This window comes from Salvia splendens, chromosome 6 (assembly GCF_004379255.2).
Source record: "Salvia splendens isolate huo1 chromosome 6, SspV2, whole genome shotgun sequence".
In the NCBI taxonomy this organism is placed as follows: domain Eukaryota; kingdom Viridiplantae; phylum Streptophyta; class Magnoliopsida; order Lamiales; family Lamiaceae; genus Salvia; species Salvia splendens.
This window is the reverse complement of record NC_056037.1, coordinates 32,073,448-32,097,847: the sequence shown is the minus strand read 5'-3', so window position 1 is coordinate 32,097,847 and position 24,400 is coordinate 32,073,448. Positions and strand designations below refer to the sequence as shown.

The 24,400-nt window shown below is 41.2% G+C and overlaps 3 protein-coding genes across 3 annotated transcripts; all 3 read left to right on the top strand.

Moving 5' to 3' along the window:
• Nucleotides 1-7,036: 7,036 nt before the first annotated feature.
• On the top strand, nucleotides 7,037-8,333 carry LOC121809820 (chlorophyll a-b binding protein CP24 10A, chloroplastic-like). Its single transcript, XM_042210625.1, has 2 exons — nucleotides 7,037-7,350; nucleotides 7,722-8,333. Exons 1-2 carry the CDS (start codon nucleotides 7,124-7,126, stop codon nucleotides 8,269-8,271), a joined length of 777 nt encoding a protein of 258 aa, XP_042066559.1. The 5' UTR covers nucleotides 7,037-7,123; the 3' UTR covers nucleotides 8,272-8,333.
• Nucleotides 8,334-9,473: 1,140 nt separating this feature from the next.
• LOC121806856 lies at nucleotides 9,474-11,117 on the top strand. The gene has a single exon (XM_042207020.1). The coding sequence runs from the start codon at nucleotides 9,555-9,557 to the stop codon at nucleotides 10,833-10,835; it is 1,281 nt and encodes a 426-aa protein (XP_042062954.1). The 5' UTR covers nucleotides 9,474-9,554; the 3' UTR covers nucleotides 10,836-11,117.
• Nucleotides 11,118-20,356: 9,239 nt separating this feature from the next.
• LOC121809131 (probable inactive receptor kinase At2g26730) lies at nucleotides 20,357-22,456 on the top strand. The gene is made up of 2 exons (XM_042209673.1): nucleotides 20,357-20,963; nucleotides 21,801-22,456. Exons 1-2 carry the CDS (start codon nucleotides 20,357-20,359, stop codon nucleotides 22,454-22,456), a joined length of 1,263 nt encoding a protein of 420 aa, XP_042065607.1.
• Nucleotides 22,457-24,400: the final 1,944 nt, after the last annotated feature.

Genomic DNA, 24,400 nt, shown 5'->3' with positions numbered 1-24,400 from the left:
ACCAGGCAAAATAAACCTTCGCACCTCCTGCCAATGAGTTTTAATTGGAACAATTACGCCATAAAAAAAATAAGTTTGTAGTATATAGTAGTATCATAGTACAAAAAAATTTAATTAATATTCAAATTAGTACATTCAATCAAAAATCACTAACCCCGTTACTTTTTTTAATTTTTGATCATATTCACCTCAAGTTATTTCTTAGTTTTCTGTTGGATATTTAGTTAATTGGATTAACTTGATTGATCAACGTGATCATAATGAGACATCAAATAAGTTGTAAGTGCGGAGTGTACACTTATTTGAATTCATTATGATTAGACGGGGGTTCAGGGGCAGCGCCCCCGAGTAGCGGGGTCCAAGGAGCAGAGCCCCTGGTTCCATTAAAGTTGCTGTACAGAAAATTCATCCGTAAACGTAATTTCCGAAAGTTGAAGGACTATTTTGCAATTTTCTATTCTCGCCAAAAACAGTTAAAAACAATTGTGAAATGAAGAGGCGCCACTCTTCATTTTTCAGCCTCTTCTTTTGATCAATTTCTGGGTTCAAAGTTTGATAGAATCAACAGACGAATATCTTCAAAACCTGAATTGTATCCGATCAAATATTGGTAGAACCGCCAAATTGATTTGATCTGAAAGTGTTTCACGCCTTTCAGGACATCCGATTTGTTCACATTTTGTAAATCTCCCTAACAAAGATCAAATCAATTTCTAAAAATGTCGAACAAGGAAACGACAAAGGAAACAACGAAAGGTTTTGCGAAGTTGGATAAGTTTGATGGCCAGGATTTCAGACGCTGGCAGAAGAAGATGCATTTCATGTTAACGGGTCTGAAGGTCGTGTACGTTCTGAGTACTCCCATGCCCGAGGCTGTTGATAATGAAACTCTGGAACAGACGAGAAGGCGGATGAAATGGGAGAACGATGACTACATATGTCGTGGTCACATTTTAAATGGTATGTCTGATTCCCTTTTTGATGTGTATCAAAATGTAGAGTCTACTAAAGAGTTGTGGGATTCCCTCGAAGCCAAATATATGGTAGAAGATGTATCTAGCAAGAAATTTCTTGTTGGGAATTTTATTAACTATAAAATGGTTGATTCGAGGCCTGTCATGGAACAATACAACGAATTGTTGAGGATATTGGGACAGTTTTCCCAATATGATATGAAAATGGATGAATCTATTTATGTTTCTAGTATTATTGATAAACTGGCACCCTCCTGGAAAGATTTTAAAAATAATCTGAAACATAAGAAGGAGGAGTTGAATTTGGTCGAACTTGGAAGTGATTTCCAAATCGAACAGTCAATACGTGATATGGAATAGGGTTCTGTCGGTAATGGGAAAACAATGGTTGGTTCTTCTGTGAACATGGTGGAAGAGGGTGAATCCTCCAAGGCTGGTAAAATGAAACGATCATTTCAAGGGAAACGAAAGTTTCAAGAAAACAACAGTAAGGCTGGGGATAAGAAGCATAAACTGATGTGTTGGAAGTGCGGTAAATCCGAGCACTTCAAGAGGGATTGTAAGTCTGGAAACGGAGGAAGTAAAGGAAAGAACGAGGCTGGTACAAGTGAATCTAAGGATCCGAGAAAACAATCAGGTTCGTTTTCTGTACCTAATGATCATTCTGTTAAGAATTATTATGCATCAATAATTTCTGAAGCACTTTACATGCAAGAGGATGATCTCTCGTGGTGGGTTGATTCGGGTGCAACGTGCCATGTGTGTAAGGATCGTCAATGGTTCAAAGATTTCAAACCAATTGAAGATGGGCAACGTTGCAACTGAACCGATCAAAGGAATGGGAAATATTAGACTAGTATTTACTTCCAGAAACTCTTTAGCTTTAGAAAATGTTGTGTACGTACCTGGAATTCGTAAAAACTTAGTATCTGGTATTGTATTAAATAATTGTGGTTATAAACAAGTGTTAGAAAGTGACAAATACATTCTGTCAAGACATGGTACTTTTATTAGTTTCGGTTATCTTTGTGGCATGTTTAGGTTGAATCTAAATGTTTCTTTTGTTAATAATTCTGTTTGTATGACTTCTACTAGTTCTGGTAATCATGTTAGTAAATCAGAATTGTGGCATACTAGATTAGGACATATACATTATAAGAGATTGAAAGACATGTCAAAATGAGTTTAATACCAGCTTTCGAATTGAATGTTGAAAGGTGTAAAACTTGCATGTTAACTAAGATTACTAGACAACCTTTCAGTAAACATATCAATAAAGATACTAAGGTATTAGAACTTATACACAGTGATTTGTGTGACTTTCATTCAACTCCATCACTTGGTAATAAAAAGTATGTGGTTACTTTTATTGATGATGCTACTAGATATTGCAATGTGTTTTTGTGCCATTCAAAATATGAAGCTCTTGATAAATTTAAAATCTTCAAAGAAAGTGTAGTGCTTCATCATGGTGTGAAGATTAAAGTTCTTCGCACTGATAGGGGAGGTGAGTATTATGATCCAGTATATTTCGAATCTACTGGTATAGTACATCAGACCACTGCTCCATATACACCACAACAAAATGGTGTCGCAGAAAGAAAGAATTGAACGTTGAAAGAAATGGTTAATTCAATGTTGTGCTATTGTGGCCTAAGTGAAGGATTTTGGGGTGAGGCTATGTTAACAGCCTGTTACTTATTGAACAGAGTTCCTAATAAAAGGAACAAGATAACCCCTTATGAACTTTGGCATAAAAAACCACAAAAACTTAGTTATCTCAGAGTTTGGGTTTGTCGGGTTGTGGTAAGACTAATTGACCCTAAGATAAAAACCATAGGTCAAAGAGGTATAGATTGTGTATTTCTTGGCTATCCTGAAAATTCGGTCTGCTATAGGTTCTATGACATAGATCCTAATGACTATGTATCCGTGCACTCTATTATTGAGTCAAGAGATGCTGATTTTGGCAATGAGAATAGATTCATGTCTTTACCTGAACCTGGAGGCATGATTGCAAGTTCTAGTGACTGTGATGTGACTAACAAAGTGACTAATACACCTCCTGAGGTTAGGAGGAGTAGTAGAGCAAGAAAAGCTAAGTCTTTTGGTGATGATTTCCAATTGTACTTGGTGGAATGATCAAGGAATGAAATTAATTTTCAATATCAATATTGTTTTAATATTGGTTATGATCCAAGGACCTACAAAGAAGCTATGGCTTCAAGGGATGCTGCATTTTGGAAAGAGGCAATCCAAGATGAGATGGATTCTATAATCCAAAATAATACATGGAAACTGACTAATTTACCACCTGGGTGTGAACCTTTGGATAGTAAATGGATCTTCAAAATAAAATTGAAGGTGGATAGAAGCATAGACAAATATAAAGCCAGATTGGTTATCCAAGGCTTTAGACAAAAGGAAGGAATTGATTTCTTTGACACATATGCTCCTGTTGCAAGGATTTCAACAATTAGATTATTGTTAGCACTTGCTGCTATACATAATCTAATAATTCACCAAATGGATGTTAAGACTACCTTTTTGAATGGTGAATTAGATGAAGATATTTACATGAAACAACCAGAAGGCTTTGTTATGCCTAGTAATGAACATAAGATATGTAAATTGGTAAAATCTCCTTATGGACTAAAGCAAGACCCCAAGCAATGGCATCAAAAGTTTGATGACGTGGTGTTATCTAATGGTTTTGTATTAAACCAAGCAGACAAGTGTGTATATAGCAAATTTGACACTACTGGTAAAGGGGTGATCATTTGTCTATACGTAGATGACATGTTGATCTTTGGTACTGACCAAGATCAAGTGGATAAAACAAAGGAATTTTTGTCATCTAAGTTTGAGATGAAAGACATGGGGAAGGCTGATGTGATTCTTGGAATAAAGATCACACATGGAGAACAAGGAATTTCCATTTCTCAATCACACTATATTGAGAAGTTGTTGGAAAAATTCAATTTCAAAGATTGTTCTCCAGTTAAGACTCATTTTGATCCTAGTGCAAAACTCGTGCCTAATAAAGAAGTTGTTGTGAATCAGCTTGAATATTCAAAGGCTATTGGATCACTCATGTATGCTATGATTAGCACTAGACCCGATATAGCCTTTGCAGTGGGAAAATTGAGTCGATATACTCACAATCCAAGTTTAATCCATTGGCAAGCAATGAATCGAGTATTTAAATACTTAAAAGGAACCATGGATTATAGTTTGTCTTATTCCGGATTTCCTTCTGTTCTTGAAGGTTATTCGGATGCAAGTTGGATTACCAATATGGAAGATCATTTTTCCACAAGTGGTTGGGTATTCCGTCTTGGAGGTGGTGCTATATGTTGGGCATCAAAGAAACAAACTTGTATCAAAAATTCAACAATGGAATCAAAGTTTGTGGCATTAGCAGCAGTTGGTAAAGAGGCTGAATGGCTAAGAAATTTAATTTATGAAATTCCATTGTGGCCTAAACCGATATCACCTATATCTATCAGATGAGATAGTGCAGCTACCTTGGCTGAGGCATATAGTCAAGTGTATAATGGAAAGTCAAGACACTTAGGTGTTAGACATAGCATGATACGTGAACTTATTACGGATGGTGTGATATCTGTGGAGTTTGTGAGAACTCACAACAATTTAGCCGATCATTTGACCAAATGGTTAAGTAGAGATCTTGTGCACAAGTCGGCTATAGGGATGGGATTAAAGTCCACTACAAAACTCTGATATTAAGATATCCAGTTCCCATTTAGTATGACACTAGATGCTGAATTCAATGTGGAAGGCTTAATATTAGGAGATTGGAACACATTGAAGAATCATCCCAAGGTATGTGTTCAAACCTACAAGTTAAGGAGGTTGAATGTATATATTCTTAATAGTTCTTTTGAAAAATTGCATATGTAGGTGCAAGAATAAATGAACTACCCATATAAGCATGAAGATTAGCCGCTTCAAGAAGCTAGGACTTGGCTTCGACATGTTTATGAAGGATAAGGACATAGGCTAGTAAATATAGTGCCAAGATAGAACATATTCGTATGTAAACTTTTGTGTAAATTATCTCCGTATTTTCAAAGTGAGTTCCCATGGTTCAACCTTAGAGACACCATGGGTACTCGAATGTATGAAATGTATAATGTGCTAAGGTGAAATTCAATCGTTACGATATTTCATTTATGCAAAAGTTTGAATTTTGAGATGACTTGTTTTAGTTAATCAAGGATTGCACTAAAATAGGGGAGGATTGTTGGATATTTTAGTGTAATTGGATTAACTTGATTGATCAACGTGATCATAATGAGACATCAAATAAGTTGAAAGTGCAGAGTGTACACTTATTTGAATTCATTATGATTAGACGGGGGTTTGGGGGCAGCGCCCCCGAGTAGCGGGGTCCAAGGGGCAGAGCCCCTGATTCCATTAAAGTTGTTGTACAGAAAATTCATCCGGAAACGTAATTTTTGAAAGTTGAAGGGCTGTTTTGCAATTTTCTATTCCTGTCAAAAACTGTTAAAAACAGTTGTGAAATGAAGAGACGCGACTCTTCGTTTTTCAGCATCTTCTTATGATCAATTTCTGGGTTCAAAGTTGGATAGAATCAACAGATGAATATCTTCAAAACCTGAATTGTATCCGATTAAATATTGGTAGAACCGCCAAATTGATTTGATCTGAAAGTATTTCACGCCTTTCAGGACATCCGATTTGTTCACATTTTGTAAATCTCTCTAACATTTTCATCCTATTTGCATGATATTATTTTCTTTAAATAATATCCCGACAAAAAAATCGATAGGAAACGAAGTATCCTAAGCTAGAATGCAACATTTGAACTAATTACTAATGGTCTACACTCCCATTCCATCTTAGCCAAATCAGGAGAATGTTTGGTCATAATTTAATTTTATTTTAATATATTTTTTAACTTTGATATTGATTTTGAAATCTACAAATAATTTTCCAATTGTCATTTTAGTCCATGCAATCTATTTTGAAGTAGTACTATTTATTATTGATGCTTTTGCCTTTCTTATTAACACATATGTCATGTTACATTGTTGCCCATGTTGCTACAAACAAATGTAGACGGTTTCATTTACTAGCATCCAAACTAACCAACGCCACCGAAATAATGAGGACTATATTTTATCAAAACTAAAAATCTCTCAATTAATTTGGACAATTGTGATGGTTTCGATGTGTATGGGACCAGCACCTGTGTGTGCTGGCCTGAAAAATATGTTGACAATTGTTTCTAGGAAGTACTCCCTCCATCCGCAAAATGTTGTCCATCTTTGACTCAGCACGGGTTTTAAGAAATGTGAAGAAAAATGAGTGAAATAAGTTAGTAGAATGCAGGTCTCACATTTATATATTGGTTTTAAAATAGAATGTGAGTGTAATGAGTTAGTGGAAAGTGAAGATCATTTATCAAAAATGGAAGAAAAAAAAAGAAAAAAAAGTGGGGACAATATTTCACGGACGGACCAAAATGACAAAATTGGTCAATATTTCACGGACGGAGGGAGTAATAAATTTCGATGGTGATTTAGTTCTAAAGTAATTCCCTTGCTCAATACCTCTCAGCATGCTCACATTGCAAGTCAACAATCCTATTATTTGATGGACTACAAGATTTTGTTTCGTGATATGTTATTGTGTTAACTGGATTAATTTAGTTTAATACAGTTAGTCTTGTGTTACGGTTATCAACCTTATTCCTATAACAAAACATAATTAGGAACCAATGTAATTTCCAGATATGTAATCTCGACCGAGCACCCAAATTATAAGATTCTAAACATATATTGTAGACGATTTTTTGTGGGCTTGAAGTGGTCGAGAACTCTTACCATCACATGAAACAAAAAAAATCAATAAAACAAGTTATGAAAAGCTTGTGGTCCACGTGGACGAGGTGAGGATGGATTTGTTAATCTGATTGGTGAGAAATCTATCCCTTGCATATCATCAATCCTACGTGGCACCCCTCGCGACTCATCTTTCGATTCCCTTCATGAGATATATCAATGCACCATTTGGATTCACATCTCACACCTATTTTCCCATAGATTTTTGACAATCCAGATTCTTAGCTATCTATCTATATACAAATTAATTCAAACAAGATGGCTTCTTCCACTTCTGCTGCATTGGTAAATGGGTTGGGATCTGCCTTCTTCAACGGTGGCAAGAAGAGCCAGGCTCTCTTCTCCGCCCCCCTCGCCACCAGAGCCAACAGTGGCGCCGCCCCCAAGAGATTGATCGTTGTGGCCGCCGCTGCCCCTAAGAAGTCTTGGCTCCCTGGCGTCAGGGCTGGCGGCAACTTGGTCGACCCTGAATGGCTTGATGGCTCGTAAGTCCCCCTCTTACTTTGAGTGACAAATGAATACATAAAAATAATAGAGCAAATAATAAATTCAGACGCGTAACATGCTGGAATTTTCAGCAGAGAATGATAGAACAATTAGGAGAAATGTCAAAATTGGTCCTTTTAAGTTATAAATTTGACTAAATTTGATAATTTACCTAAAATAATTCATTTTCATAATATACAAGTTATTTAATTTGGGTATATATTCTCTTATTATTACTATGTGTGCAAAAGTCAAGGAAGACTAAAAGGAAGAATGCGTTCGTGTGTTGACCTAATTCGTGTGTTGACCTAATTGTAGAGTGATTTATCAATCTTATCTATTACTTTAATCATTGAGCATGGTAATGCAGACTCCCTGGTGACTACGGCTTCGACCCGCTCGGGCTTGGGAAGGACCCCGCGTTCTTGAAATGGTACCGAGAGGCGGAGCTTATCCACGGCCGGTGGGCCATGGCGGCAGTCCTAGGCATCTTCGTGGGACAGGCATGGAGCGGCATCCCGTGGTTCGAGGCCGGGGCTGCCCCCGGGGCAGTGGCGCCATTCTCGTTCGGGACCCTGCTAGGGACGCAACTCCTTTTGATGGGGTGGGTGGAGAGCAAGAGGTGGGTGGACTTCTTCAACCCGGAGTCCCAGTCAGTGGAGTGGGCCACCCCGTGGTCGAGGACCTCAGAGAACTTCGCCAACGCCACAGGCGAGCAGGGCTACCCGGGCGGGAAGTTCTTCGACCCGCTTGGGTTCGCCGGGACACTCAAGGATGGAAATTACATCCCCGACGAGGAGAAGCTCGACAGATTGAAGCTCGCGGAGATCAAGCATGCGAGGATCGCGATGCTTGCGATGCTCATCTTCTACTTTGAGGCTGGACAAGGGAAGACGCCCCTTGGAGCCCTTGGCTTGTAAGGCTTAAACTGCCACATTGTTGTACAAACAAACGTTTGCAATGTAAAGAGTTTGATTGATCATGGATTTGGGAGTTTAACAAATTTCACAACTTGTTTGGTTTTGATTGATTGTTAGGATTTGTCTTGGCTGGTTCATTGTTTACTTTATTGATATTCCAAAATTGTCTTCATATTACGTAAATTTTGGACTAATTTTCGTTAATTAAGTAGTACAAAGTTGAGTCGCCAGAATTCTTAAAATATGCAAAAAAATGGAGTATATTATTTTAAAAAGATTATATAATCAAAATAAAATTTATTTGTAATTTCTTAGTCAATATCCATAAAATTTGATTCCAAGATTTGCAATAATAATTCTGCATAATCATGTCAAATATACAAAATTAAATCATTTGTAATAAATATATATACAAATGACAACATTTATCATCCTAACCAAATACATGAAAAATCACAAATATTACAGTTCAAAATATATTTTAAAATTTTTGACATTAGACATTGTTGTAATTCAGAAAAAGAATTGATGTCTAAGAAATTAAACAATACTATAGTATAAAAAGAGCTAAATTAGATCAATTTATAAAGAATTTTATTTTGATTGAAATTATTCACTGAAATTAAAATATAAATTCATGTATTTAAATTCAAAAAGAATAGAGTAAAAATCAAAATGTCCAAAGTTTGTGTCTTTTCAATTTTCATGCTAATAATATGTCATGTTCATTTCCAACCTTTTGTCACGCAGATGTTAAATGAAGTGTAACTTTCATAACAATAGTACTATATCAATTTCACTTTGACTGAAATTATATGTTGTAAAAAATAATTAGAAAAGCTCAAAATTCATGTATTTAGATTTGATTGAGGTTGGATATTCTCTTTTGTAAAATCATTATGTCACGTTTTTTTAGTGAAACTCTTTATTTTTATAGCTATGCCATTAGAAAGAATTTGACTTTATTTAGTTCTTTTAACTTTCGCTTTTAGGAGAATAAAATTACTAAAACTATTTTACATATTATCACAACATATTTAATTTGACCATGAAATAAGGCTGATTTTCGAGTATTATATGAATGACTCGACAACGGAATATAATCAATATATAGTTGAATTATTTTCAAATTTCGAATTATTAACGGCATTACAAAATTAGCAAGGGCAATTCCGTCATTAAATCAACTAAAAGGCTATGGAGTAAACGGTAAACCGTAAACGGCACAGTCTTACTTCACATAATTTCCTCCGGAGTTGGCGGAGCCTTCCTCCTTTACCACCATGGACTTCCACCTCCACGGCGGTTCCCCTTCCTCCACCTCCTCTTCCTCCTCCCACCACCGCCAACCCAACTCCAACTCCAACTCCACCAACAATGGCCACTCCTCCGACCCTATGCACTCCTGGTGGGAGTCCATCTCCAGAGCCCGCTCCCGCATCCACCTTCTCTCCTCTCTCCTCCCTTCCTCTCCCCACCACGACCCTCTCTCCTCCCTCGCCGACACCGACCGCCCCGCCCGCTCCCTCCTCCTCTCCCCCTCCGCCTACTCCCTCCTCTCCTTCGCCCTCTCCTCCCCCTCCTCCGGCTCCGCCGACGATCCCCTCTGCCACTGGCTCTACGATACCTACCTCTCCTCCGACCCCGATCTCCGCCTCGTCGTCCTCTCCGCCCTCCCCCTCCTCGCCTCCGTCTACCTTCACCGGATCCACCACCCTGACTCCGACGCTCCGAATTCTCTCTCCGGCTTCGAGGCCGTCATCTTAGCGCTCTACACTTCCGAGACGAAATCGCGCAACGGCAAGGCAGTCACCGTCTCCATCCCCGATCTATCGCAGCCGTCGCTCTATCACGCTCCGCGCAACAACCCTAACTCGTCCAGCCCTAATTCGAACCCTAGCAGGCCTTCGATTGGAGTTATCTCGCCGCCGCTGGAGCCGCAGATGGCGGTTAAGTCCACCAAGCGCGCTTGCATTGTTGGCGTGGCGCTTGATTGCTACTACAAGCAGATCTCGCAGATGCCGAGTTGGTCAAAGCTTGACTTCTGCAATTTTGCCGCTGTTTGGGCGGGCTTGGATTGCCCCTGCACTTCAGAGTTCGACGGAAAACCAGAGAATTTTGTGGAGAAGAATGATGAGCGCCGGAGTGAGAACGGATTTGGGGATGATATTAGGGTTGAACCAGACGAGATTGATCATGTGGTGGAGATAGTTACGAATTTAGAAATCGAAAACGGTAATTCAGCAGAAACGGATGAAGAGGACTTTAGAATTCCGCTGCCATGGGAATTGTTGCAGCCAGTTTTGAGAATTTTGGGGCATTGTTTGCTGGGGCCTTTGAATGCTGACGAGGTGAAGGACGCAGCGTCTGTTGCTGTGCGGCGCCTATATGCTAGGGCTTCACATGATCAGGCTCCGCAAGCAATTCTAGCTACGAGGAGTTTGATCCAGCTTGATAAGGGGATGCGTGAAGCTGCCAATGCGGCGGCTGCCAATGGTACTGGTTCGAATGTTAACACTCCCAGTAAGGCTAAGAAACCCGAGATGCTTTTAGTTTCCAAGTGATGTTACTCTGTCAGAATTTTCCTGTTCTTAACTTGCATTTGGTGTTCATTGTGAGAATGTGTGGTTTTGTGCAGATTATTAATTGTTACTAGAACTATACGTATAGATAAAAGCATTTGCTTTTGACGGAAGGTAAAGCGTCAGATTAAAGAGATATATGCTTCATGATGTTGTGTAATAGTATTATGCATTATTGTTTATTTGATGTGTACCTATTCTTGTTCAAATGCTTTTGATTCCTGAGTTTTGTTGTTGATATGGCAATATATAGAATTCCCATTATTTTGGTTCTTAGTTGATTAGCTTGTAGTAATTGTTTTACTCATTGTTAACGTTGAAGTTGCGATTTGTGTAGCACTGTCTGTGCTATATATTTTGAGTTATATAAGTGTTCCCTTTCTCTTAGCAACAATGATTTCTGAAAAGGGAACACGAATGGATGAGTTTTCATTTGTACAATGTGGAGACTGTAGACGTGCCTATCGCTTTTGACTTTAGTAGTACCTATTAGGCAACAACATTTTTCATGCTTTTTGCTCCTTGGCAATAGTTTAGCTCAGTTTCATTCCATGTGAGAGGGGAAGCATTACTTTTACTATTGCCCTCTATGACTTTTCAGAGTGGTGGCAGCCTGCATACTAAATCAAATTAACTAGTTATCTACTTAACATATCAAATGCATATATACATGTTAACAATAGAATGTACAGTGAATTTCTGTTTTTCAATGGCTAATCTTTCAACAACATAAATAGTTCCCCAAAATCTGTGGACTAGTGATCCTCACCTTACTTAAGAACCAGGAAGCAAAGGTTATGGAATCTAATAGCAAAGTGGTACTTCTGAGTTTTGAGCTTGAGAACCCCTTGCTTCCACCCTGTTAGAGTGAGTTCTCAATGAGTGAATGACCACTCACTATGGTACACAAGAGAAACTAGGTCTTAGGGTGATATTATATTGTTTTATCCAGTGACTGATGCAACAAGATATAGTATCTGCATTTATTTGGAGAAAACGAAAATAAGTATGAATAGCATTTGTGGTTTTGTATAGAACTAACAAGGATGATTAGGACGGTAATATGTAGGTTTGAGTGTTGTTTCTCCTTAAGAGATGGTTATTCGAAGATGTTAGCTGTAGCAAAGTTGTTGAAATGATGACCTTTGTAGGGTGGATTCCCTTAATAAGCATTGGTAAGACTTCTACCAGAGCTCAGCTGAGTAAACTTGAATTGGAAAAGACTTCTATTAGAGTTAGAGTATGAATGGATTGCTTCATAGTTCAAGGAGGATGAAGTTTTGATATTACCAAACTTTGGCATAATATTTAGTATTTTAGTTATCGACCTTTCAGCACCACTCACAGAACTTGGGATGACATTGTTTCAGCAGCGAGGGTGTTTATTCCCTTTGAGAGAATATAATCTAGTATTCTGTAAGTGTACTTTTTTTTGCTGACAGATGAAATTACATCTACAGTGATCTACTGCTTGCCCTAGGTGTTCCCATAGCTAAAATTAGGACGATCCCTCCATCCTGAATTGGAGTCTTGAGAGTAGGGATCACTTTTTCCTCTGATCTTGGGGATTTGGAACTAACATAGTAGTCATCTTTCTTTTTTGACTGCAGATGAGCACTTACTGCTTGACCACTCATGGGGATTGCATGTAAATTTTTCCTTACATGTTGCCCTTTGTTTATGAAGTTGGAAAAATTACGTTCGGGGAGTACTTGGAAGATTCCCAAATTGAGATGCCTCGACGGACCCTCTTGCTCCCAAAGCAATTAATGGCTTATAAGTCGTTTACTAATAATGATTTTATTTCCAATTTAATGATTCTACTTTTTTTTTGTCATTTTGTCAATTCCTCCTTCCAATTTAACAGTCGGGGCGGCTGCCCGACGGGTCTGCATTGTAGCTACTTCAGGACGTGCGGCGGCCCGGTCGCCCACCTACTTCCTGGCTGAATCGCCAGCCTTGCGGCTGGTTTTACAGCTGCATTATAGCAGTTGCGACCGTTGATCTCAGTTTCCTTTTTTTGTTAATTATTCTCTCTATTCCAATTAAGATGACACACTTTCTTTTTTAAATTTGTCTCAATTAAGGTGATATATTTTATTTTTGGTAACTTTTTCTCTCCAATTAATACACTAACCATTTTTTTCTCTCTTCAATTAAATATTCAACTCTCTTTCTCTCTCCATTTAATACTTATATCCACTATTTCTCTCTCCAATTAACAACATTAACTAACAACTCCTAAGGACATTAGCAATAAGGCTCATCTCTAGAGCCCATCTCAGAGTCCATCTTCATTTTTTCCTGCCACGTCAGCAGGCCCATCCCAGAGCCTATCTCCATTTTTTCCTGCCACGTCAGCAGACACATCCTAGAGCCTATCTCCTTGCAATGAGAGCTCATCCCAGAGCCTATCTCAGAGTCTATCTCATTTCCACATCATCATTTTTATTTTTATATATTTCATTTTTTAAGACAAGATAATAAAAAAAGGAGCAAATTTCATTTAAAAAAACATACTACATTAAAAAAACATACTTCATTAAAAAAACATACTACATTAAAAAAATAGATAAAAACAACAAACACACATCAATCATCGGGTTCCGGCTCGTCATCCTCATCAAGACCCATCTTCTTCTTCAACCCTTGGATGGTGTTCCAAATGGACTTCTTCACGGATCGAGAATTAGATTTCATGTGCATGTTGTAGAGGCCCACCATCGATTGTGCAAAGGCGGCATGACCCAATGCATTGTCAGCCTGGACCGGTGCGGATTGGGCATCCGTTCCGCTGGACTCTGCCTTCCCCTTCCTCGCTTTTGCCTTCGCTGCTTTCACGCTCATTGGGTGCTGAGGAGTAGGCTCAATGGTCGATTGGTCCTCTGACAAGTCTATTGGCTCCGTTCTGCCGCTGCTATAGCTCCCGGAGAGCGTCAGGCGTGTCCGCACCGATCTCGTCTGCAACGCCTCCGACATACCCGTTTTGAATTTAGGAAAATCCTTCAGTTGCTGATATGTATCCCAGTACTTGAATCCTTTTGAGTTGACAGTGGCCCTAAACTCCTTCATCGACAACTCTCTGACGAAGAGTTCATTCTCTCCGCTACGCATTTCCCGCAAGTTGCCATCGTAGATACCGTGAAATTTAGCTCACTCGAACGCCAGGCATTTCCAATGCTTGCGTAGATCGCTGGGCTTGTGTGTTGGGGCTCCATCAGGCTTGACTTGTTCGTATCGTTGCGTGATACGCCCCCAGAAACCGCCCTCACCCTCTTTGGCTACAATAGGGTCCTCAGAGATATTTTCCCAACAACAAACAAGAGCAATCGACTCCTCGATGGAGTAGGTACTCCTTGTGCGCCCACCCTGCCCGCCCTCAGAAGACTTGGCTCCCACTTTCTCCTCCCTCTTCCCCTTCGCCGCCTCCTTCGCCCTAGGAGGAGATGGCTCCATATCGGACACCTCGTACTCGTCGGTGCTGAAGTTCAAGTCTCTTAACGGAAGAGTGGATTTGTCAGTCCCGGGAGTAGCAAACGCGCTTGGGCTCATCGTTGGGCGGCAGACATCATCGCCAGAACTCAATGTGTTCATTGGTCTATGATACGATCATATCTTTTATGATCTTCCAATTATTTAGTTTATCTTTCTCATATTTGTTTAGATATTTATTTCTTGTTCAATAAGTTAAGTATTAGTATCTAGTATTATAAATAGGAGAGCTTGTTATCATTTTAATCAATTCAATGAATATATTATTTTCCACAACTTGTCTTGAGTAACAAGAATATCATATTTCGTTTCCAAATTGTTGTTCATCGGAGAACGTCCGAAAATCAGCAATTCGTGAGCTTTCCTTCGAGCACGTCGAAGGTTTGATCACCTTATCTCTCCGAGAAGTTAGCCATCCGGCCTCGTTACGGAGAACGTCCGTAACAACTGGTGCTTTCATCCAGAGCTCAGCATCCCTCCGCCGTCAGCCATTGCGTACTCGCCATGGCTGGATCGGATGAACGTATACCGCCGACGGGGCTCCGTACCGGAGGCAATGCACATGTCCTCATCGGAGACTCTTCGCCCCGCGCATCCACAAGCGCTTCACGCGGCGACGATCAGCCGCGATATCCGCGGCGCGATTTCCAGGCGGCCACCGAGGCGCCGCACGATGTGGCAGGAACAACCGCGATTTTCTCCACCGGGTTGGAGAAGATCTTGGCGCGATTTGACAGAATGGAACTCAGACTGGAGAAGTTGGAAGCACCCGAACATGATCCACACTATTTCTCGGATGAACTTGATGACGAAGGGTATCACTCCCCACGCGACGCTTGGGCGGCAGAAGACGATGTCCACCGACCTTTCATCCACGGACGACGAGACCGTGGTGGGGATATCCGTCGTCGACGAGACGCTGCCCGCGCATTACATTGGCGCGACGACCGTCTTCCGCAGAACGTTCATCGGGCGCCGTACCGCAATCGCCCCGAGCCTCGGCACCGCACGTGCTGGGACAGGCCGCAGGACCGATACCTGGGGATGGACGAGTCCGAACAACAACACTATGTGGACTTCTATTCCAGATCGAGGCGTCGCCGGACTTCCTGGGATCAGCCCTCCCGAACATCTGGTTGTCGTGTGGGAGAGATTCGCGCTCCTCCGCTGCCGAAACCACCGCCACAGCCGGTACCAGAGCCAGAACTGTTCTATGGCCCGACGCATCGTGGGACATCGGACACTCCCGCATCAAAACACACGACGCGCCCCTCTTTCGGCCCCCGGGGCTTTCTTCACGTTGATTCAGACGTGCCGTCACGATTCCCACCTAGCGCGTATACTGGCCAGCAGCGAGAGCAGCCCCAAACCCGGAACCGGCACCTGTACCCCACGTTCCCAAGCCCCCGTACCCCCGCACATCCACAGCACGTGCTCGACCAACAACCACAGCCAAGTCACCTCAACGCAGCGCCACCGGCCCCTGCTGCTGCGCTGCCCCCGCCGCTACACATGGATCAGCAACGATCGCCATCCTGCGTCCTCCGTCTTCATCCGTATCCCCCAAATTATTTCCCAGCCCCCGTCGAAAAAAAAAAAGAAAAAAAAGAAAGAAAGAAAAACAATCAGCCGCAGCTCCACCACCACGGCCACACCTAATACTCCATATTCTTTCATCCCGAAACTCATCATTATCTGTGAAAACGAAATCTAATGGAGTCCGAAGTGCCAGTGACTGAAACACTGCAATTGGGGCCGACGCGTCAGCGGAATATCGGCGAGATTGGAGGTAGGCCTCAATCGACGGACCCGATCACGCTAGGGTTTGAGCAATTGAACGCGCGCTTCGATAAGATGGATCGCCGGGTCGCAAACTTGGAACGACGCGCTGATTGGGACAAGCGGCATCGGCGTTACACCCAGCCTACGTACCGGCGGCCACAACACCACCAGTCGGACAGGTACACACCGTCGCCTCCATATCAGCCGGATAGACGCCGCCCGTACCACCTCCACCAAACTCGTTATCAACTGCCCGAGCACTATCATCCCTTCGACTATGGACCGCCACCAACGTACAGGGGGTTCCCGCTTCGTCAATTTCTGCAGCTGCAGAACGAGCCTTCTCGCCAACCATCCTGTTGGGACCCGCCGGGCGCTGGGGTGTCGATGGGTAACCTGGATTATGAAGAGATCGCATCTATATATTACCCTGATTATGATTGTGACTCTGTTGGATATGGTGAGGACGCTGATGTCCACCACGACCCATCTAGCAACTCACAACTAACTGTCATTGTTGTCCCGCCACCACCACCACAACGCTCGTCATCTTGCTTGAGCATGACAAGCCACTGCCGTGCAGCAGCGTCACTGCCCGCTGTAGCTGCTGTCCCATCTTCGAATCTGCCCCCAACAGTTCCGTCTTGCAGCCCCGACGATGACAGCGGAGGGGAAGGCGGATTGTTAGATGAACTGCCTCCACCAGCTATGATCTCTCCGCCGTGCAGCCCCTATATCAGTGGAGAGGAAGAAACATTGTTAGATGGCGACGAGGAGGTTGATTTCATTGAGGAAGTGAAGAAGGTCGTCGCATCTCTCGACGCTGCTCGAATGACATCTCCCGATGTTGTTGAGAATTGTTTTAGTGAAAATGTTGGTGCTTATCTATGTGCATTAGTTGGAAATAAAGTTGCACCGTCCTTTCCAATACATTTGAAGGAGATTGCCTTTATCTATGGGGATTTGCATGTTATGGATGCTACACGTCTGAATCCTCGATCAACATCGCTCGACACCGATGCGAGCTTGATCCCTCCGCGCAATGACACGTCATGTTTGGGCATTCTTGGAAGCATGGACAAGCTTTTCGTTTTGGCATGGAATTTTGCCGACAACATTGGGTCTCCTTTGTTGATTTTTGACAAAGGTGAAGAAGGGGGACGTTCAGCTGTTCGATATGGGTTTGATCCAGGAGGAGACGCCTCGCCAAAGCGTTTGCTTTCAACTCTCGTCGTTGCTTTATGGTTCCCACCTTGAGGACAAGGTGGATTTCAACCGTGGGGGAGTTGATACGATCATATCTTTTATGATCTTCCAATTATTTAGTTTATCTTTCTCATATTTGTTTAGATATTTATTTCTTGTTCAATAAGTTAGGTATTAGTATCTAGTATTATAAATAGGAGAGCTTGTTATCATTTTAATCAATTCAATGAATATATTATTTTCCACAACTTGTCTTGAGTAACAAGAATATCATATTTCGTTTCCAAATTGTTGTTCATCGGAGAACGTCCGAAAATCAGCAATTCGTGAGCTTTCCTTCGAGCACGTCGAAGGTTTGATCACCTTATCTCTCCGAGAAGTTAGCCATCCGGCCTCGTTACGGAGAACGTCCGTAACAGTCTACCAGCACCGACGTAGCCGCTTTGTGGGAAGCCGGCGTATTGGGTGCCGTGGAAAAAAGGTAGACCTCCTTGAGACGGAATCTGAGTTAAACCCATCCTAAACTGGGATGATTGGGTTTCCAACCCGAACATGTTTTCCACAGGAAATTGGCCGCCTCTGGGATATTGGTTTCCCGCAAGTAGGTTCGAAAACTGACCTCCTTGGCCAGTAAACTGGTTTTTGCCGGAATTATTGTCATCATTGGGATTTCTTTTTGCTAGAGAGATGAATGTGTGAAATGAAAGGGATGAATAGAAGTAAAATGATGAGAGTGAATGTGTGAAATGGAGGAAGGATGTATATATAGAAGTAAAAAAATTAAAAAAATAAAATAAAATTGAAAATCGGCTTCGTCATCGGCCCGAGCCTCTACAATGGAGGCCCATCGCAGGGCCGATGCGGAGCACATGCGCCATCGGCTGGGGCGATTTATCGGCCAAGGGGCGGAGGCGTTGGGGAGGGGAAATCGGCCCTTCCCTTACAATGGTGACCTAGAAGAGCAGAGCCGATGGGGGCCCGATAGATAGGCCCTTGCTATCGGCCCCCATTGCCAATGCCCTAAAATCGCGTGTCAAGTAAGAAATATGTCATCTTAGCTAGGACGGAGGGAGTTTATTATAGTACACCTTCCATCCCAAGGCATTGTACTTCTTTTGGGTTGTTCCAAGGTAATAAAGTTTGGGACTGGGTTGATACGGTATACCGTATCAAAATTGTTGTATTGTATACCATATCGAAAGTGTCGATGTGAAATAATTTCATAGCGTTATTGTATCGAAAGTTTCAGTATAACAAAGTTTCAGTATGGATAATATCAATATCGTTACCGTATTGATATTTTGGTGTATCGAGCCAAACTTTGGTATACTGTTTAGAATGGTATACCGAAGTTCGGTACGATATAAAGCTATACCATATCGTTTCGTATACCTTTGTACCAAAAAATATAATTTAATAATAGAAAAATAACATTAAAATTTTAAAAAAACTCCAAAATTAATACTTCCTCCGTCCACGAAAATAGTTTCATTTTGCCATTTTGGGATGTCCACAAAAAATAGTCACATTTATAAAAATAGAAAGTTGCTCTCATATTTTACCCATTTTTCTCCCATGTCCCATACTTTACCTATTTTTTCTCATTTCTCTCTTACTTTACTAATTTCTCATTAAAAAATGTGTCGTCCACAAATGAGACTATTTTTTTAGACGGAGGGAGTAAAACTAATAAACCTTCGGTTCGATATACCGTATTGTTTCCTTTTTAATTATATATATACTCCCTCCGGATTGTATTAAAATGACAACCATATTTAAAATGACAACATACCACCAATGTGGACCCGTAGATTTAGGAGTAGATTCAATCTTAGCCTACCACATGACATGTTTGCTTGCTTTTGTATCGCAGATTGCTTGATTATCTCTAATTTCGTATTACAGATTGCTTGGAACCATATGCCGAGTTGCTAGCCTCTGTATCACAGATTATTTGCCTATGTATAGCAGATTGTTTGCCTAGATTGTCATTTTAATTATGGTGTCACCATAGTGCTTTGATTTCGTATCATATATTGCTTGGAACCATATGTCAAGTTGATTGCCTATGTATCGTAGATTGCATGTTACGTTGTTGTCTAGTTGTCACTTTAAGACTGGTCTCACCCTAACGCACCCCTACTCTCTCCACCCTCCATTAATTATCCATTTTTGTCATATTTGTCCGTTTCTCATTAATTGTCCACTTTCACTTTTTTACCATAAATAGTAAGTAGGCTCCACACTCCACTAACTTATTCTACTCACATTTTATTATAAAACTAATACTCACTCCGTCCACAAAAAATAGTCTCATTTGTGGATGCCACGAGTTTAAATTAGAAATTGGTAAGGTAATAGAGAATGAGAAAAAGTAGTACAATAGGAGAAATGAGGAGAAAAAATGGGTAAAGTATGGAAATGAGAAGAAAAAGTGGATAAATTATGAGAGATAAACTTTCTATTTTTAGAAGTAAGACTATTTTTTATGGACACCCAAAAATGATAAAATGAGACTATTTTTTATAGACGGATGGAGTATATAAAAGTGGGATTAACATTCCACTAACTTTATAACTATAAATAAATAAATAAATAATACAAATCATGTGTGTATTCTATGTAACTTATATAATTAATTATACTATGATATATCAATAATTAAGTTCAAGGCATTTAAATAAAATTGATATGATGGACTAATCGAGAATACCAGTACTTGCAAATAATGCTCACATAACTAATAAAGCAAGATATCATAAAATTGAACATAGGTTTTATCGGTTGAAACCAAGAAGCAAAGGTGATGAACTCTCCCATTAATTAATCCCAACCGATATACATTATCCAGTAGAAACATGCACACAATTTCCTGGGATTCTCAGACAGAGATAAAACTTCCTTGTTCCACACCACAACCAAATTTTCAACTCTGAGCTGTCCAAGAATCCCAATGGAATATCTACAAACAAAGCCCTAATTAAACTCCACCCCAATTCCACAATGCCCTCCTCACTTTCACAATGCACATTCCATTTCCACCCACTCCCCTACTACTCACCACCCTCCTCTTCGCCGCCGCCTCATGCAACGCCGCCGACGGCACCTCACACCTAGTACCCATTCTAGTGGTGGGCAACGTCGTCGTCCTAGTCGTCATCCTCTTCCTCCTCATCATATACTACAAGAAATACGCCCAGCTCAAGAGAGCCGCCGCGGCTGCAAAGGCGCAGGGCGTGGTGGTCCCGCCTCGTCGAGACAGGGAGCAGCACGACAGCACGATCATGGAGAGGAGGAGCCCCGGAGGAGGGGACGGGAAGCTGGTGTTCGTGGACGACGGAGGCAGCAGGCCGGAGCTGGAGCTGGATGATCTGCTGAGAGCTTCGGCGGAAGGATTGGGGAAGGGGAGCTATAAGGCGTTGACGGAGAGCGGAGAGGCGGTGGTGGTGAAGCGGCTTGTTGATTTGAAGCCTTTGAGCAGTGAGGAGTTTGTGAGAGAAGTGAGAGGGATTGCTGCGATCAGACACCCCAATTTGTTGCCGCTTCTTGCTTATTATCACTCCAAGGGTGAACATAGGCTTTTTCTCTACCGTTTTCTACCGCATGGGAATCTCTTCAATCGACTTCATGGTAATCTTGTTAACTTATGAGCTTTTTTCTAGAAATTCTTCCTCATTTATCTCGTTGCCGACGTAATTGGAATCCAATATATTAATGAAGGGAGAATCGCCTTATAAATTTAGTTTTGTTATCAATTTTAAATCTAGTATTGTCTTCTATGGCTTATAGGTAGACTAAAATATAGACACTAGTATTGAGTGTACTAGATAATTAAATTTTCTAAATTTTAAATATTTTATTTAAATAAAATTAGATTTGTGTGGCTCTTTTCCATGAGTGATGCTACCCGGCCGAAAATTTCTACCTCAAGTAAAATCAACAACTCATGTGGTTTAGTTCAAAAACTAGCGTTTATTCGATTTTGAACCAAACAAGCGGTTCATGGTTCAAAATTTTCAAGACTGGAAACGGGCCGTCTCGGTTACCGTCCGGTTTCGAGCATAGTAGTTATTTCCAATTTAACAACATATTTCTATTTTATTCAGTCGTTTTCAATTTAACAACACATTCAATTTTAATCAGATCCGTCAAATAGGCTATACGTTAAATAAGTGGTCGATTTTTTCATTGATTTCAATACATCATTAGATTTTGTTTAGTATAGCCGTTTCAATCTTGCCCCCCTAAGTCTTGTAGTAGTATTTTGTTATGAGCATCAATTTTTTAAAATTATTAATAATTTCTCTATAATTTAATTTGATGTGTTTTAGCATAATCTCATGATTATTGATTAGGATTCGCACACTCAATTAGAAACTTTAATTACTTTTTCATATTTATTTTGCAATTTTCATATTAATAAGCAATTTTGGTAGTAAAAAACAACAAAATTAATCTAATTTTCAGGAGGGCGGGGCACGAGGGAGCGGGTCCCGTTCCGGTGGAGCTCCCGGCTCGTCGCCGCGTGTGGCGTCGCGAGGGCGCTGGAGCACCTCCACCGCCACAGCGGCCCCAGCGACACCACAGCGCCGCACGGCAACCTGAAATCGTCGAACGTGCTTCTGGACGAGAAGGAGGAGCCGCTGGTGTGCGACTACGGGCTGACGTCCCTAGTCGCGGCCCCGATCGCGGCGCAGCGCATGGTCTGCTTCAAGACCCCCGAGTACCAGCTCCACAAGCGCATCTCTAAGAAATCCGACGTGTGGAGCTACGGCTGTCTCGTGTTCGAGCTCCTGACGGGGCGGATACCGGAGCACTCGGCGCCGCCGGGGACGAACGGCGTGGAGCTGTGCGCGTGGGTGAATAGGGCGGTGAGGGAGGAGTGGACGGCGGAGATATTCGACCCGGAGATAGTGGTGAATAGGGGCGCCAACCAGTTGATGCTGAGGCTGCTGCAGCTCGGCATGAAGTGTTGTGAGAAGCTGCCGGAGAAGAGGCCGGAGATTGAGCAGGTGGTGGAAGAGGTGGAGAAGGTGAGTGCCGCCGTGGATACGGAAGATGAGGAGCTCGCTTATTCTTCCTCTCTCACCGATGATTCTTCCTACTCGGTTAAGACATTTTAGTCTATCTTTTGTAATCATTTTCTGTTTAGATATTTTCAAATAATAACGTTATCAATGTTAATTGATTGTGGATCTATGTAAATTAGTGAATTTTCAACTTTCCTACCAACCAAATTAAAATTGACATTATGGCATCGAAAATAGATAATATGTGTGTCAAGTTCGATATCATAGCAAAACTGTCATATTGATTTGACTAAAGTCTCATTTTGATCCATATTGCGATTTTTTTATTTTGATCCAAAACATTATCTTTTGAATTATTCGATTTCTCACAAATAAAAACGGGTCACATTTAGTCCATTTTAGACGGTTCCGTCAAATTTGACGGAAACCCTAAACCCAAACCTCCCTCACCACCTCCGCCACGACGTGCACCTTCCATCACCCCTCAGTCTCACCCACCGTCGTCACCATCTCATCCCTCAGCCTCACCCCATCCTTACATCATCTCCCTCACCACCTCCGCCACGGCGTCCACCTTCCTCACCTCGCTCAACTCAGCAATCAATCCCCCGTAGCTACCGCAATCGGGGACGCATCCCGCCCTCCCCATCACTTTCAACACCTCCACCGCTTCCCCAAATTGACCGATTTTCGAAAGAGTCAGAAATAGGTAATTGCAAGTGCTGCAATTGGGGGTGTATCCGATCGATTTCATCTCCAGAAAAATTAGCGACGACGACGTCTTCCGGTGTTGCCGCAGCCACGATTTGAGAGGAGGAGGTGGAACTGCAGCGGGGGAGGCAGCCGTAGCGGAGGGTGCCTGGACGACGGCGAGGGGGAGGTGGTCGATGGAGAGGTCGAGGGTGAGGGAGAGGGAGAGGAGGCGAGACGACGACTTGACGGTGAGCAGCAGCAGGAGAACACCGGGAGTCGGAAGCCGGCATCTCCAAGGAGAAATGAGGGTGCCGCGAAATCGATTCTGAGGCAAGAGGGGGATGACACCGAGAAGGCCGTGTTTTAATTTGGAACTTCTAATTGAGAAGAAAAGAGAGAGAGAAGGACATGACAGAGATAGAAAGAGGGAGGAGGAGGAGGACCGAAGGTGATGGTACGTCGGAGCTTGGCGGCGGAGATGCTGGAGGGGGGAATTTCCGTCAAATTTGACGGAACCGTCCAAAATGGACCAAATGTGACCCGTTTTTATTTGTGAAGGACCGAATAATTCAAAAGATAATGTTTTGGACCAAAATAAAAAAATCGTAATATGTTAAGGACCAAAATGAGCCTTTGGTCTATTTATTTTGAACTTGATACTCCGCCTATTTTCGATTAGTTAAAATCATTTTTAATTGGTGGCAAGTTTATCTAAGTCGACAAAATTTTCAAAATCCACTAATTTAAATTATGTTTTAATAAATTTAAAGATGTAGGAGTATATGAAATTGTGTTCGTATTCTAAATTATTTGTTTAATAAAAAAAATAAAATTTAACATTGGTTATAAGTAAATGATGTTGCGGTCATCATATATGTATTACCTCGTTCTTCAATTGGTTTGTCACGAATTTTTACTTTTTCTTTATTTTAACTATTTATTACTATAATTTTTTAAAAATATATGTAAAAAATAAACTTTTCATATTTAATAGGTTAAATGGAGTATTAATTTTGTACTACTAATAAGATGTGACTTAAATGAATTAATGAAATATAAATCTTCTTACTACTCCCTCCGTCCCAAGGAAGATTACCCCTTCCTTGGGCGGTACGGAGTTTTATGCAGTTTTATTGTGTGTCAAGTGGAGAGAGTAAAGTAAGAGAGAGAATAAAGTAGATATAAAGATATTTTCATTTATAATAATCAGTCATCTTAGATAAGACAAACCTAAAAAGAAAGTGTGTCATTTTTACTGGAACAGAGGGAATACTATTTATAGTGAAAATTGGAAGTGAACCAAAAATCTTAATTGTGGATAAAATAAAAAGACAAATCAGAACA

Coding starts and splice junctions, on each gene's coding strand:
- LOC121809820 (XM_042210625.1), top strand. CDS start 7,124: ATGGCTTCTTCCACTTCTGCTGCATTGGTAAATGGGTTGGGATCTGCC. Junction 7,351..7,721: donor CCTGAATGGCTTGATGGCTC/GTAAGTCCCCCT, acceptor ATGGTAATGCAG/ACTCCCTGGTGACTACGGCT.
- LOC121806856 (XM_042207020.1), top strand. CDS start 9,555: ATGGACTTCCACCTCCACGGCGGTTCCCCTTCCTCCACCTCCTCTTCC.
- LOC121809131 (XM_042209673.1), top strand. CDS start 20,357: ATGCACATTCCATTTCCACCCACTCCCCTACTACTCACCACCCTCCTC. Junction 20,964..21,800: donor TCTCTTCAATCGACTTCATG/GTAATCTTGTTA, acceptor TCTAATTTTCAG/GAGGGCGGGGCACGAGGGAG.